The sequence below is a fragment of the Heliangelus exortis genome, chromosome 18, assembly GCF_036169615.1.
Source record: "Heliangelus exortis chromosome 18, bHelExo1.hap1, whole genome shotgun sequence".
Lineage (NCBI taxonomy): Eukaryota > Metazoa > Chordata > Aves > Apodiformes > Trochilidae > Heliangelus > Heliangelus exortis.
Window position 1 is genome coordinate 947,925 of NC_092439.1, and position 15,093 is coordinate 963,017.

A 15,093-nucleotide genomic window follows, 5' to 3' on the forward strand; every position below is an offset into this window, starting at 1 on the left:
AGGCAAAAGAGACACTTTGTTCTACTTCTGGGCTTTTGGAGGTGCTGCAGGAATGTCCTCAGGGAGAACCAGCAGAGGGAGGGGGAATGTCTTCCTTTCTCCCTGCCATGGGCTTTGCTTCTGTGGCTGGAAATGGCTAAAACTGCCCTAAGGGCTTCACCCTGAGTGCAGGTGCTGGGGAGCAGGGGCTGTGCTGAGCTCTGAGGTTCCAGCAGGTCCCCAAGATTTCCAAGGGCTTCTCCACACATTGTCTCAGAGGTGTGTGCTGAGACTGGCCCTGACCAGAACTGCTTTGAGCTTGGAGGATGGGACAAAGGCACCAGAGGGGACCCCAGAAAGTCTGCAGGTGACCCTGACCATTGCTACAGCTCTGGGGGCTCTCCTGCCAGAAATCCAGCCTGGTTCTCCTGCCAGAAATCCAGCCTGGTTCTCCTGCCAGAAATCCAGCTCTTGGCCTGGGAAGCTGTTCTACCAGCAGCACAGTCCTACATTTGCCCCCCTCTGAAAACCCCATCCCCAGAATACTTTTCCTTCCCTGGGGACCACCACCTCCTCCCGTGGCTCTGCACCCTTCCTTGGAGAGCTGGAGGCATTTGTCTGCCCTGATGTAAAAACTCTTTGTTTCCAAACCAACCACTTCAGCCTTTTCCACTCCCTACTAAAAAGGAGGAGATGGATGGGAAGTCTGAACCCCCCTGTGTCTCCATGGCACACAGATGCAGTGTTCTCATTTCCATCAGTCATCTATTTACATGAGAACTGCTGGGGGAGGAAATTGAGGTTACCAACAGGAAAAAAAGAAAAAAAAGTTCCTGAGCTCAGCCCCAAATCCCTGTGGTGTGTGGTGCCCTGGCCCCTCTGCCAGACCTTGCCCCACATTTGAAGTAGGGCAGCAATTAAAACAGGCAGCAAGCAGCAGATGCCATCAACCCTTCAACGTGAGCCCAAGGAAGGAAGGGCTGAAATGTGAATCCCTTTCCTCAAGGTCACTCTGGCAGCTGATGCCTGAGCAGGGGCTCTGCTGGGTGCCCAGGGTCTTTCCCCAAAAACCATCCTGCCAGGGATGGATTTAAAAGGCATTTGGAGCTGGTCCTTAAGGACACGGGTTGGGAGCTGACTGTGGTGTTGGTCAAAGATTGGACTGGATGAGCTTGGAGGGCTCTTCCAAGCTAAAACATTCTGGGATTCTGTGGTCCTTGCTCCACCTCTGAGTTGGTGCTGGTGGTGTAAAGGCTTTGCTGTTGCTGTCAGTGCCTCTGCCAGGAACCAGCTCCAGAGGCAAAGCACTCTGCTGGGTTTCAGTCCCAGAGACACGAGGTGCAAGCACTTGGGTGTCCTGGCAAGGTGATGGCAGAGCTCAGGTTCCAGGACTCTCAGGGTTAAAAGCACTGGAAATCAGATTGAGGTCAGCTCCTGGGAACCCCGGCAGGCAGTGGGATGAAAAGCAGTGGGATCCCTTTCCACGTCCCTGGTCTCTGGGCTATCTCTGTCCACTGAGGATGCTCCTGCACCCACACAGCTTCAGAGAAGCACCACGAGTGTAAAACCTCTTCTCTGCTGGCGAAGGAAAAAGGGGAAAATCCCACACTGAATCCCATGGAAAGCAGCCCTTAGGGACAGCGCTTGCTCTGGAGGGACATCTGCTGGCACTGCCCACCAAGCCCAGAGCCGTGCTGATCCTCCTGCCACAGCAGCCAAGCAGCAATAAGTGATGGAGCACCCAGCCCTGGCACCTTGCATCCCCAGAGCAGGGCAGGTGACAGGAGGGGACACAAGGTGTCCCCTGTCACAGGCAGGTGACACACACCCAGGGAGAAACCAGGGAGAAACTCTCACAGCCTGAGAGTGGAGAGGTTTGAGCTTGTCCAACCAGAGCAGCTTCACTGCCCTCCCTGCCAGCTCCCTGATTTTAGGACAGCCACAGAAGCCCCAAATTCCCAGTAGGTGTGAGCTAAATCCCAGTAACCTGGAACAGGGCTGCTGAGGGGCTGGATGGGCACTCGGTGCCCGGGAGAGGATCCTGCAGCTCCTGGCACCTCCCTGGGAAAGCAGCAGAGCCAGGACAGGTTCTCTGCCTTGGCACAGGTTCTGCTGCCAGGTTTCAGTGACAGCTCCTCAGGTGACAAGTGAAAGAGGGGAGGGCCCAGGACTAAGGTAAAGGTCCAAAGCAGTGCTCTGGGGTCTGCTTTCTGCTCTCATCCCAGGAGGATGCTCCCTGTGCTGGGGTTGCTCCTTGTTCCTGGGGGCAAGGCTGAAAGGGGAAGATGCAGCAGAGTTTTGGGTCCTGCACCACTTCACTACCAGGATTTGGAAGCCAAGCAAAGGAGTTCCTACCAGGATGTTCATTTTCTGGGTGCCAACCTCTTTCATGGGAAATTTGTTAAATGAGACCACACATTCCCTGTTCAAAGAAAAGGGGAAAAGAAGAGAGAAGCCAACACCCCCGAGCAGGCATTGGAGGGAGCTTTGAAGTACTAACCCAGCATTAACTCACACACTTTGACACGTGGGGAGGGGGCTGTGGAACCCCCTGGGCTGGGGCTCTTCCTGCCCAGGCCGGGATGTTCTCAGAAGCCTTTGGGAAAGGTGCAAAGGAGGAAAAGTGCCGAGGTGTTTGGTGAGCAGAGCAGAGGTGTGAGGATGTCCTCTGCTGGCCAGGGAGAGCTTTGCTCCCAGCTCACTCCCTTGGCCCAGGAGTTTCAGGCCAGGGATCTATTGGGAAACCCTGGGCAAACAGCAGCTGAGCAGCAAGGAGCAGCTGGCAGGGGAAGTTCTTACAGGGTTCTATGCAACAGGCTCCTGAAATTCCAAGCATTTTTCTCCCCCGTTGCTCTTTACTGCTGCTTTCCAGTAAGAAGTGCAGGAAGTAATCTGCATTTGTGGCCTCATAAAAACATTGTACAAGAAAGGCAGGTTCTGAGTGCTTGGCCTTGATCCCCAGGGCCCTTCCCACCCCTCCCTCCAGCTTGCCAGGAACTGCAGGAAAGCAAACTGGAAGCGTGACAGCAGGGCAGAGGGTTTCTTTCTTCTGGAGGACAATTCCAAGGGCTTGTGGTTGGATTTTTCCTTCTTGCCTCCTGCCAGCATCCCCAGGACACTCACTCCTCACCTCTCCAGCCCACTTCCAAGAGCTTCCCTGACCATTCCTTGTCTGGGGCTTTCCTTGGCACTGGGTTTAATTCCCTCCACAAAGGGTGCTGACCCCCAGGAATCAAGTTAGGAGCAGCAGGAAGGGCTGCAGCCTGACTGTGTCACCTTCCCCACCTGCCTGGTTACTGAGAGGAGCATCCCGAGTGCCTGCTGATTCCCAACATTCCCACTGAGGCTGGGAGAAAGGCAGCAGGACCCCGGGAGCTCTCAGTCCTGATACACCCACAGCCTCCACATGTAAGGTTTGTTCTTTGTTTTTTTGCAGAACAAAGGAAAAAATACTCCAACTCCAACATCATCATGCACGAGACCTCCCAGTACCACGTCCAGGTGAGTGTGGGATTGGGGATGTGGGATTGGGGATGGGGGATTGGGGATGGGGGATTGGGGATGGGGGATTGGGGATGGGGGGCCCAGGGCAGCCACAGCTCCTGCAAGTGCAGTGCTGTCCTTGGATCAGCCACAGAGGAGTTGGGAACCCTCTGACATGCAGCCAGTGTCACCCTTCCCACCTTGGGAGAGGCAAACAGCAAAGCTGCCTGACACCCTGCAGCTCTTTTCTCCAATCCCTGCCCCTGAATTCCTGGATAAACTTTTCTCTGGAGCTTCCCACCCAGCTGTGCCCCCTCTCCCCCCTCCTCACAGGAACTCCCTTGTCCCACCATCATCTTCCAGCTCTCCCTCAGCTCCTGTCTTCCTCTCCAGTAATCCAGATCCCTCCCACCATGGCAGGCACGAACCTGACTTCATCTCCCAGGCATTGTCACTGCCCAGGAGCCAGCCTGGCCACCCAGCCTTGGGGACTCCTGGGACACAGCCCAGTGGTGGCCACACCACAGCCCCATCCAGCACTGGGCACTGGGTTGATGCTCAGACAGAGCCCCCTCTTCTCTGGTTTAAGACCCCAGCCCAGCAGAGAGCTGAACCACAGAGCTGGAGATAAAGGAGCCTGTTCCTAAAACCAGATTCTGACTTTTAGAAATGTCTGTTTGGAAATGTCTCTCAGAGACAGCAACTGGAGGGCCCTGCCAACCATGCCCATCAGTAAAGTCACTCCTGGCAGCAGAGAAGGGACTTTAACCAGTGCCATGTCCATGACATTAATTATGTCACATGCCAGCCACCTGAGAGCCTCTGCCTTGAACTCTGCCCAAGGCAAACAGGATTTCAGGGGCAGGCAGGAAGAGGGCTCCTCACAAGAAGCATTTTACACCCCATGCAGGGACCTCACAGCTGATCAGTGACCAAAGCTGCTGTGTTGGGTTATCCAGCTCCATGGAATTGGGGTTTTAGGACAAACCAAACAGGGCAGCAACCCTCTCTCCCTCTCACTCCATCAGTCTCTGAATGAAATGGGAAAAAAACCCATTCTAATGAACGTGAGTTGATTTTCATGGAGGAGAAAGCTGCTTGCTTAAAAGTAAACAACCAAGGAATTTATGAAGATTGCAAACCTGGCAGTAAAAATAACAGAGCAGATAAGAATGCCACTCACCAGCTATGAACTGATTCTCCCCACAGCTCACAAAGCAGAGGACCTGTCACCCCTGCCCAGCTAATATTGACTTTGCAAATACCTTTCCATGCACTGCTTTACAGTCCCAGCATGGGTTGTGTCTGCCTGGCTGCCCTCAGCTTTTGGCAGCAGCACCCAGCCAGGCCTTGGCTTCCTGCCTCACCCAGACCTCTGCTTTAGGACTGGCTCTCACACTCTGAGTGCTCATCCTCTCCTGGACTCTTTATGAATTATCTGACAACACCTTCACAGCCAAGTGGTCACCACGAGTCCTCGGGGTCCTGCTGGTGTCCCCTGTTGTCACCTGAACGTGTGGCCTGGCTGTGCTGTCACTCAGACAACAGCCTGACTGCTCTGAGGGTGAAATTCCCATCCTCTCCTGCCTTGCAGTCCCTTCTCTCAGGAGCAGTGCTTCCTCTCACTGATCCCAAAGAGAGAAATAAACCAATTCCCTGGATTCTGGAGTGGTTGTAAAGTCACACCTGGGGCATGACCACCCCACCTGAGCAGTGCAGAGGGGAGGGATGGCATGGAAATCAGGCTGGTTTGTAGGAGAGGTGGAGGGGGAAAGGGAAATCCAGCAAAGCCACAGTGCAGGACAGAGGCAGGGAGCAAAAAACTCATCCCTTCTTACAACCAGCAAGGCCAATTTTTCACTACCACAAAGTCTGACTGGAGTACTCCTGGGGGGAAGGTACCACACAAGTGCTTTTAGCTTGGCAAGCAAAGTTTAACTCAGAAAAGGCAGGGGGACTGACCTGTGCGTGCAAAGCATCTGCAAACACCCAGAGCTGGATGGGCTCCAGAGCTGCTGCACCAGGAGATAAATATGGAAGTGGTAAAACTCGTTATGAAAACCCTTGCTGCGTTACCAAACCCTCATCTGTCACCACTGCCACCAGACTAACAACCAGGATGGACACTTCCTGCAGCAGATCTTTCATGCTGGTGCTCTAGAGAGCAGACAAACAAGAGTTCAAGCCCTTAGAGATGGTTTCACCACTGATTCCCAGCACACACACCAACCAAACCTTGGGGTTTTTTTTCCTCCCTTCCCTCCCAACTTCAGCACTTGGCCACCTTCATCATGGACAAGAGTGAGTCCATCGTGACAGTGGATGATGCTATCAGAAAACTCATCTTGCTCAACTCCAAAGAGAAGATCTGGACACAGGAGATGCTGCTCCAAGTCAATGACAAATCCATCCGGCTGCTGGACTGCGAGTCCCAGGTACCAGAGCTCTGCCCCGGGGACTGCAGACCCCAAAAGGGCAAAATCCCCCCCACCAGATCCCTTCCTGGGTGTGCAGGGCCTGGCTGGCTCTGAATCAAAGGGTGGGTGGGTGTGGGGTGATGATTTCTCCACAGCTCCAGATGATTGATCCCCTGAGCTGTGCCCCAGGCCCAAGCTGCTCTCCCTGGGAGTGGTGCAGAGCTGTGCACAGAGGGCAGGGCCTGTCACCTGCATGAAAATAACTCACAGGATCCCCTGCTCTCCTGTTCTGACATGTTCCTGCACACAGGGCACCTGAGCTGAGTCAGGCAGCAGGAGAGGGATGGTGCTGCCCTGATCCTGGCCACGAGAAACCACGGAATATTAGCCCAGGGTGGGCCAAGGGGGCAGTGGGAGGGGAAGCCCCTGACTCCCAGTGCCCTGCGTGAGGAATGAAATGGGAAAAAAAAAAACATTCTAACGAATGGGAGTTGATTTTCATGAAGGAGAAAGTGCAGGCAGAGCCCAGCAAGCAGGTGATGGTGAGGAACAGAGCTCAGGTTATTGCAGTCTCAGCCTGGGCCCCATACTCAGGACCTGGGGGAGAACAAGAGCTGATTTCTGTTTGCCACCCACCCCTTCCCATCCCACAGCCCCAATCCCCCTGGGTGTCTTCCCAGAGCTCAGCAAACCCCTGCTGAGAGGGACAAACTCTGCCGGGCTCTGGGAGTTCCCAGACAGGACCATTCCCCAGCAGTTCCCTCCTGCCTGACCTTGACCCTGACCCCTCCTCTTCCTCTCCCAGGAGGAGCTGGAGGATTTCCCTCTCCCCACAGTCCAGCACTGCCAGACGGTGCTGAACCAGCTGCGTTATTCCTCCATCCTCCTCCTGGTGTGCCAGGACTCGGAGCAGCACAAACCCGACATCCACTTCTTCAACTGCGACGAGGTGGAGGTGAGCAGAGCCCAGAGCCCTCCCTGCTGCTGGGGACAGGACCCGACCTGCTCCGGGCTGGCCCTGCCAACCCCTTCTGCTCCCTTTGCCCACCCGGAGCCCCCCAGCCCTTCCCCCCTCCCCAAACTTTTTCCCTTACAAACATCCCTGTTTTATCTCGGAGGCGGAGATGGTGCATGAGGACATAGAAAGTGCCCTGGCAGACCACAAGCACGGGAAGAAGATCCGACCCCAGACACTCAAGTGAGCGCCGCGGGGATGGGGAGTGGGAAAAGGAACGGGAAAGACAAAGGAAAACCCATGCCCGTTCCCATTCTCAGCAGGACCTTGGCTCAGCACCACTGAGGGGGTTGCTCTGCTTTGCTTTGCTTCCCTTGCAGGGCGAACCAAGAGAAGATCAAGCAGAGACAATCCATCCTGCCCCCCCCCCAGGGCCCAGCCCCCATCCCCATCCAGCACGACAGCCGAGGGCTCAGCAGGAACAGGGTGGCACCCCCTTCCCACCACAACCCAGGTACTGGTCCCAGCATGGGGCAGACACCACTCCCTGCACGGGGACAGGAAAATCAACATTGCAGAGCTGGGCTACGTGGGAACACCTCTCCTTTCCTTACTGAGAGGGTGATCAGACACTGGAATGGGCTGCCCAGGGAAGGGGTGGATTCTCCATCCCTGGAGATATTTCAAAAGAGCCTGGATGTGGCACTCAGTGCCATGGGCTGGGAACCACGGGGGGAGTGGATCAAGGGTTGGACTTGGTGAGCTCTGAGGTCCCTTCCAACCCAGCCCATTCCAGGATTCTGTGATTCCATGAACTGTTGGGGTTGGAAGGGACCTCTCAAGGTCACCCAGTCCAAGGCCCCTGCAGGAACCAGGGGCACCCTCAGAGCTTTCAGCATCTCCAGGGATGAGGTTTCACCACCTCCCTGGGCAACCTCTGCCATTGTTCCACCACCCTCGTGGGGAAGAAATTATCCCTGACATCCAACCCAAACCTACTCTCATTTAAAGCCATTGCCTCTCATCCCATCACTCCCAACTCCCTGAAAGGAGGTTGGAGCCAGGGGGGGTTGGGCAGATATCAGTGGGACAAGAGGGCATGGACTAAAGAATTTTTTCCTAATATCCAACCCAAACCTCCCCTGGCAGAGCTTCAGCTCTGCCAGGGGAGGTTTGGGTTGGATATTAGGAAAGAATTCTTTGCAGAGAGGGTGATCAGGCCTTGGAATGGGCTGCCCAGGGAAGGGGTGGATTCTCCATCCCTGGAGATATTTCAAAAGAGCCTGGATGTGGCACTCAGTGCCATGGGCTGGGAACCACGGGGGGAGTGGAGCAAGGGTTGGACTTGAGGAGCTCTGAGGTTCCTTCCAACCCAGCCCATTCCAGGATTCTGTGATTCTGATGTACTCTGCAGAGCTGGGTGCCCACCCAGGCAGGATTTCTGGTACCTGGTACCAGAGCAGGTGCCAGGAGAAAGCCCTGAGGGATGCCTGTGTGCAGAGATCACTTCTTTGGAGCACCCCTCACTGCTTTTTCCTACACAAACCCTGTCCAAGCTGATCACACCCCAGCTCAACATGTGCAGATGATGTACATTTTTCACCATCCTCTGCCCAGATCACCTCCCCAGTTCTCCCAGTTCATCAGCCCAGCTGTGCTGGTCCTCCCAAACCCCTTTCACTGCTGCTCTGTTCACAAGAAGCCCCCCAAGGAATCCCTCAGGCTGAAACCTCACCTCAGAGTGTCTGGGGGTCATTTCATTTATTTATTGCAGGAGGATTTTTTATTTTAATGCCCATTAAAAACCTCTGAGAGACTGCACAGTTTGTACAAAACTGCTAATTTGTGCATTTAGGGCATTTGATGCCCTGAACATCAGTCATGCAGAATTCCTGGCTTGTTGCTTTCTAGCCAGTGACAGCTGCATTCACTTTTGGATTTATTTCTCCTTTCTCAGCCACCATTTAGTTAAACTGGTACCTGTGGGACAGGGAAGGCTCCTGCAGGGAGCTGGGGGTTATCTGATCACACTGGATGTCCAGGTGGAATGCTCTGCAGAGGCTCCTCTGGGGCTGCAAGGCAGCTCAGATGCAGCCAAGGCAGAGGAGGAGCTGACTCAAGGCTGGCAGATCCCATCCTGAACATTCCAGGTCCCATCCTGACCCTGCCAGCTCCTCAGGGTTCTTTCTCTGCAAAGAGGGAGGGGGGTGGGCAGGTGCTGCCACCTGGGAAGCTTTCATTGGCACCTTTGATCACCTCCTGCTCTTTGTGACCAGAAGAAGCCCCCAAGCTGGGACCCCCCCATCTCCCAGGTCCCTGCCTTCCCTGAGCCTGTCTGCAGCCTCTGGCAGGAAACATTTTTCTTTTTTTTTCCCCTCCCTCCTTGTCTGCAGACTATGACCGACGGAGCTCCCACGAGCACGAGGAGTCCAGAGCCCTCCTGGCCCAGAAGATTGAAAAGGAAACGGTGAGCACCAGGGATGGGCAGGGGCAGGGGCAGGAGAGGGAGGCAGCCAGGGGCTCCCCCATCACCAGATGCTTGGGGCATGATTGAAATTGTGGTTAAACTGCTGGTTCATCTGCTGTTCATAAAGATAAGGGGAACAAAAGCAAAGCTCCCTCCCTGGGGCAGTTTCAGGGTGCTGAGGGGGTTCTGCTGCTCCCCAGCCCACTCCTGGCTCTGGGAATTCTTTCCAAACATCCATCAGCAGAGCTCACTTGTCACATGGACCGGTGCAGCACCCACCCAGGCACAGCTTTGTCTTTGGAAAGTGATGAATTCAGCTCCATTTCATGCCTGGATTCCCCAGTCCCCTGCATTCTTCCAGGCAATGGAGCAGGCAGAGAGCAGCCCAGCTCTGGGGTTCAGGCTCCCCAGTGCAGTTTGGGCTCCACCTCCCTCTCTCTCTCCTCTCATCCCAGTTTGTTGCATTTCTGTCCTCACAGCAAATCCTGAACTGCACCCTGGATGACATTGAAGTGTTTGTTGCCAGGCTTCAGAAGGCTGCAGAGGCATTCAAACAGCTCAACCAGAGGAAGAAAGGGAAGAAGAACAAGAAGAAAGGGCCAGCAGGTATCACACGGGGAGCACAGGGGCAGGGATGAAGGAGGGGAGGAGACCTCATGGCTATGGACCAGCTGGGAAGCTCCTGCTGCTCTGTGGGGACCTCTTGTAGGGCACACAGAGCTCAGTGAAGCCCCCAAAACAGAGAAAGGCTTTTCTTGAACCCTTGATTTTAAGCAGCTCTAGTCTCAGCACTCATGCTGTGCCTTCTGCATGCCAGGCAGATGAAACTTTCCTTGAAAAGGGAATGTTCTAATTCCAGTGTCTCTCTCTCCACCTTCTCCCCCAGAGGGCATGCTGACTCTTCGAGCAAGACCCCCAAGTGAGGCTGAGTTCATTGACTGCTTCCAGAAAACCAAACTGGCTTTTAACCTCCTGGTAAGACACAGGGGGGGTTTCACCCCACACAGTGCCAGGGCATTTCCCCTCACACCACCAGCAGCAAAGCACTGAGAGGGAATTGGAACATAAAACACTCCCAGTCCCAGAATCTTCAGACACAGCCCCAAGAGCAGGAACCCCAGGCTCTGGTTAACAAGAACTGGCAAGACCTTGGGGGGAGATTTTTTTTCTCCTTGTCAGCAATTTGTCAAAGGACCCAGCAAAACATCTGCTTTGTTGTTACCCTTCGTGGGAAAGGAGTGGGGTTTTCAGCTTTGGAAGGGTCAGCAGCAAGAGGCCTGGCTCTCCCTTGCCAAGGTTTTCTGCTTCTGCTCACAAGAGCTTCAAAGGGACTGATTTTAACAGAGTAGCTACTCCCCCTCCTCCTGAAATTCAGCACCCTGAGTGGACAGAAAAATTATCTGAAACTGAAGGTTTTCTACTCCCCAAACACTTTTCCCCCAATTTAGGTTGAACTGTTGAAAGTTTCCCTACTTTCTGGGCTATGAACTCCAGCAGACATTAGTCAGCAAGAAAACAGAAGGTAAAAAGCAGGTCAGGACTAAACTGGGTTTCCTCTCTCTCTTTTCAGGCCAAGCTGAGAAAGCACATCCAGAACCCCAGCGCATCAGAGTTGGTCCATTTCCTCTTTGGGCCACTGGAAATGGTAAAGCACAGGGCCCCTGGGAACTCACTTTTTCTTTCCAAAGTTGCTTTTGCACCAAAGAGTTCACAGTCTGCTCCCAACCAGCTTCAGCCTCCTCAGTAAAGCCCCAAAGCAACACCACTGCTCCTTTCAGCCTGAACTAACCACACAGACCCAGTGACTGTGAAGCTTCCCACCCCATGAACAGAGATTTCCTGGCAGGAAAGGTCCCAGGCAGCTCTGGCTCCCCCTGGGAATCTGCCTGATCTCACCTGCAAGCAAACAGGGCTCAATATCTGAGCAAACACAGGAGGCAGAAATCCCACCTTGAAAACAACACAAGAAAAGAGCCAGGAGGGGCATGGGAACAGCAATCCCAAGGGATGTGCTGGTTTTTCAAGCAGCAGTTTGCACTGCAGCCTGGCCCTGGCAGCTCACTGGCTTTGTTCACAGCAGTTCCTCCAGATTTAGCTCGATGTTTCTGGAGCTGGTGGGAGGATCAGCTGCTGCCAACAGGAGTCAGGCCATGCCCTGGCACGAAGGTTTGCCCTCTGCCTTCATTTTATACCTTGGAGAACTTAGTCAGGAACTATTCCCCTGATTTATTGGCCAGATCTATTTGCCTTTCCCTGATAAAATCTGCCCCTGAAGTACCAGCAGTGCTGTGAGGGCAGGAAGGGGATGCTGAGGGAACCCAGGGTCCCTCTCAGGTAGCAGCAAACCATTCACCCAGTCCATGTGGACTGTGCAATCCCAAACCCTTACATGTGAAGGCAGAGAGGAGAATCTGTAGCCTGGTTTTAGAGGTCCTCAGCACAGGGGGTACAGGGGCTTCCTTTGGAGAGGCTGGCAGAGACCCCAAAGGATCAGAGCCACTCATTTTTCTGGGCTCTGATTTCTGTTCCTGTGCTGCTTTGATCTTTTGAACATCCCCTGCAAAACCTCTCCTAATTCTGTGTGTTTGTGTGCAATGCAGATCATCAGCAGCTGTGGTGGCCCTGAGCTGGCCAGGTCTGTTGTCAGCCCACTCCTTTCTAAAGATGCCACAGATTTCCTCAGAGGACACCTGACACCCAAAGAAATAAACCTCTGGGACTCCCTGGGAGAGACATGGACCAGGTCCAGGTGAGGACACAGCCCCCATCCCACCCCATCCCCCCAGGCTCTGGAGAAAGTCAGGAGGCACCTGACTGTACAGGGACAGGGATGCTCTGATGCCCCCTCCCCCAGGACCCTCCCAGGGACACACTGGGACCCTGACCATGTCCCCCTCTTCCTGTCCTAGAGCTGAGTGGCCCCGAGAAGCAAACATCCCCACCTACATCCCCAAATTCCGCAATGGTTGGGAACCTCCCATTGAAATCTTCCGTGGAGCTCCCTGGGAAATCGACATTGGACACCTGCAGGAAGAGGTGAGTCCTGCAGCCTCCTCCCCTTTCCAGAGGGAGGGATGGATCTGGGGGGTTTGTGGGTAACAAGCAGGCAGCTCAACCCCCAGCTGGCTCTGGTTGCTCCAGTTGAATATGGAAAGAAAATAAGGGCAGAAAAGGCAGCAGCAGTCAGCCTGACCCCATCCCAGGATGTTCTGCTCTGCCACACGGACACAGTGTGCCTGAAGAACATTCCTTTGGTGTTGTACCTCATCACAACCAAAAGCTTCCAGGCCTTGCTTCACCCACCCCTCTCCTGTTCTCTGCTGCAGCTTTCCTGCTAACACTGACTCCACTTTTCCCTCTGCAGCTCTCCTCAGCCAATGGATATCCCTACAGGAACTCCTCACTCAAGAGAGCTCAGCCCAGTGAGCAGCCCCAGCCTGGGGATGCCTTCAAGCAGAACCTCACTCAGCATGTAAATAGGTAACACCTCCCAATTCCAGACATTTTCTGAATGGTTAGGTTGGAAGAGACCTCCAAGCTCCTCCAGTCCAACCCTTGATTACCACCACAGCCAGCTCCTAACCCGTGTCCTTCAGGACCAGCTCCAAAAACCTTTTCATTGCCTCCAGGGATGGGGACTCCACCACTGTCCTGGCCCTGGTGGAGCCCCTCACCCCACCAAAGGGGGTTTGGTGCCCCCAAAGGGGGTAACTCTGCCCATGAGGAATTCAGAGCTGTTAACCAGAAGAAGAGATCAGCTGAGGGATTATTGCCATCAGCACTTGTTCATCCCCTGGGGGGCTGCAAGGCAATGGGTGATGGGTTCCCAGCACAAGAGGCAGAAGCCTTGCTGAGTTATGGCTCAGCCTGCAGGACTCTGAGAGCAGCACCACACCCAAGGGATATCAGGGATATCAGGGATATCAGGCTCATCCTGGGCTGCACTTTTGTTCCCCAGACTTCTCAAGAAGTCAGGACCTCTCCAGTAACCCCCAGAGCCACAAAAAGTTGCACAGAAGGAATCTACTCCTAGGAGGAAGCTGTAGTAAGGTCCCAGCACATCCAAACTCTGCTGCTGAAAAATGCAGTGGGGGGGACAGAGCATCCTGAGCTCTGCTGCCCTGACAACACTTGACTGAGGCAGTGCCACTTCATTTCAGTGGAGGCAGCTGCTCCTCCTTTTAGACACAACCAAACCACATTTATTAGGGGCTGAGTAAAACACAAACACCTTCCTGTTCTTCCCCATCACTCCAACAGGAAACTGCCAGGGGGCTGAGTTCATAAAATTCTTCTTAATGGCAGCTGGAAAATGAGGAGAAAAAACTCCTCCCCTTTCCTTGGGAAGTTCAGTCCCCAACTCAGAACCAACCAGGCCACCCCTTGGCTTCAGGATTTTTTCCAGGGGAGAGATGGTTCCCTCCCAGCTTAACCAAACCCTGCACTGCTGTCAGTTTTCCATCACAGGTTACTCAGTGGTGGAAAAGCTTTATGCAAGTACTTTTAGTTCAAAGTTCAGGGGCTTTTCATCTGCTTGCTTGTTTACCTGGGATTCTGCCTTTGGAATTTTTCCGAGATCTCGGAGTTGCAACAGAATTGAAAATGAATTCTCTGCCAGGCTTCACTTTTTAGTGAGGACGTGAAGTTAAACTCCAGACTTTCCAAGACTGGAAGCCCAGACTCAGCAAAGCCCTTAACCACAGCACTTCTCTGTAGCCACCTCCAGGCTGGGAAAAAAACTGTTTTGTCCCTGTTTTAAATCTCAAAGATTTCTAAGCTCTACTCCTACAAAATTCAAATTTGCAGCAAAATACTTTTAAGCTCCATCCTATCAGCAAAACAACTTGTTCTTCCCATTCCCCCCATCAGAGCTCCTTGTGGGACCATAAAATGGTACAGAGTGGAGTAGGGAAAGAATTAGGATAAGAGATCCTCTTCTCCAGTCCCAGTTTTATCAGTGAGGTTACAACAAATAAGGAGAACTTGGTTTACATGGGGACATTGAAGTTTGTGTTCAGTGACTGACAGGAACCAGTCTCACCCATCAGTCCCAGCCCAGCCCAACTATAAATAGCAGCACAAAGCCTGGAATACAAATTCCCAGTGTGGCTTTTTCCAGGTGACTGGTTCCCCAGGACACCACCCAGTTTAACCACTGTGAGCACAGATCAGGATCTGTTTACTGCTGGGAGATGTGTTGTACCTTCTCACCTACCTTTCACACTGCCAGCAGCAACTTTTCCTTATGGATGACATTTGAAAAAAAAAAAAAAAAAATCAGCCTCAGACTCCTCCAGCCCCCTTGCCTCACGACTCATTTACCTTCTGGAATGCTATTAAATAAGTCATTTCTACCTAACTCAGGCTTTCCTCCCCCTCCCTGCCTTCTGGGCACTGCTGGGTAAAGCCACCACTCCCTTTCTGATGGATTCAACCTGAGGCTGCTCTGAACTCCCCCACACTGCACACTTCAAGCCAAGCAAACACAAGCCCACAGCAACAACCATGGCACCAAAAACCACTGAGCCTGGGGTTTCAGTCCCCCAAAAGCTAATGAAAACAGTAAAAAACCCAACAGGTTGGCTTTTCAAACCCAGGCTTTACAAGTGCCTCAGGAGCAGCTCACAAAGAGCTGAGTTCCCACAGGTCACACGTTGAAGAATCACTGACTTTACTCAAGAATTCAGCAATGAAAAAGCTACCAGGCTAAAAGCCAGGAGCACCAACCCCACTGAGTGACACAGAAACTGGGGGAGAACCCAACCCCTGTGAGCATGGCCACCAAGTACATC

General features: G+C 53.5%; 1 protein-coding gene and 1 long non-coding RNA gene across 3 annotated transcripts in view; one reads left to right on the forward strand and one right to left on the reverse strand.

Moving 5' to 3' along the window:
• The window catches only part of LOC139804573 (uncharacterized), a 50,000-nt gene that overhangs the window by 27,724 nt on the left and 7,183 nt on the right, over positions 1 to 15,093 (reverse strand). The gene's annotated exons all lie outside the window — the stretch shown is intronic.
• EPS8L2 (EPS8 signaling adaptor L2) overlaps positions 1 to 15,093 on the forward strand; it is a 45,987-nt gene that overhangs the window by 23,349 nt on the left and 7,545 nt on the right. For both annotated transcript variants that reach the window (XM_071761926.1, XM_071761925.1), the window contains 12 exons: positions 3,416 to 3,480; positions 5,736 to 5,897; positions 6,685 to 6,834; positions 6,998 to 7,077; positions 7,215 to 7,348; positions 9,228 to 9,301; positions 9,781 to 9,907; positions 10,188 to 10,276; positions 10,872 to 10,946; positions 11,902 to 12,050; positions 12,211 to 12,337; positions 12,666 to 12,781. In XM_071761926.1, the coding sequence (XP_071618027.1) occupies positions 3,416 to 3,480; positions 5,736 to 5,897; positions 6,685 to 6,834; positions 6,998 to 7,077; positions 7,215 to 7,348; positions 9,228 to 9,301; positions 9,781 to 9,907; positions 10,188 to 10,276; positions 10,872 to 10,946; positions 11,902 to 12,050; positions 12,211 to 12,337; positions 12,666 to 12,781 (1,348 nt within the window). The remainder of the gene's footprint in view (positions 1 to 3,415; positions 3,481 to 5,735; positions 5,898 to 6,684; positions 6,835 to 6,997; positions 7,078 to 7,214; positions 7,349 to 9,227; positions 9,302 to 9,780; positions 9,908 to 10,187; positions 10,277 to 10,871; positions 10,947 to 11,901; positions 12,051 to 12,210; positions 12,338 to 12,665; positions 12,782 to 15,093) is intronic.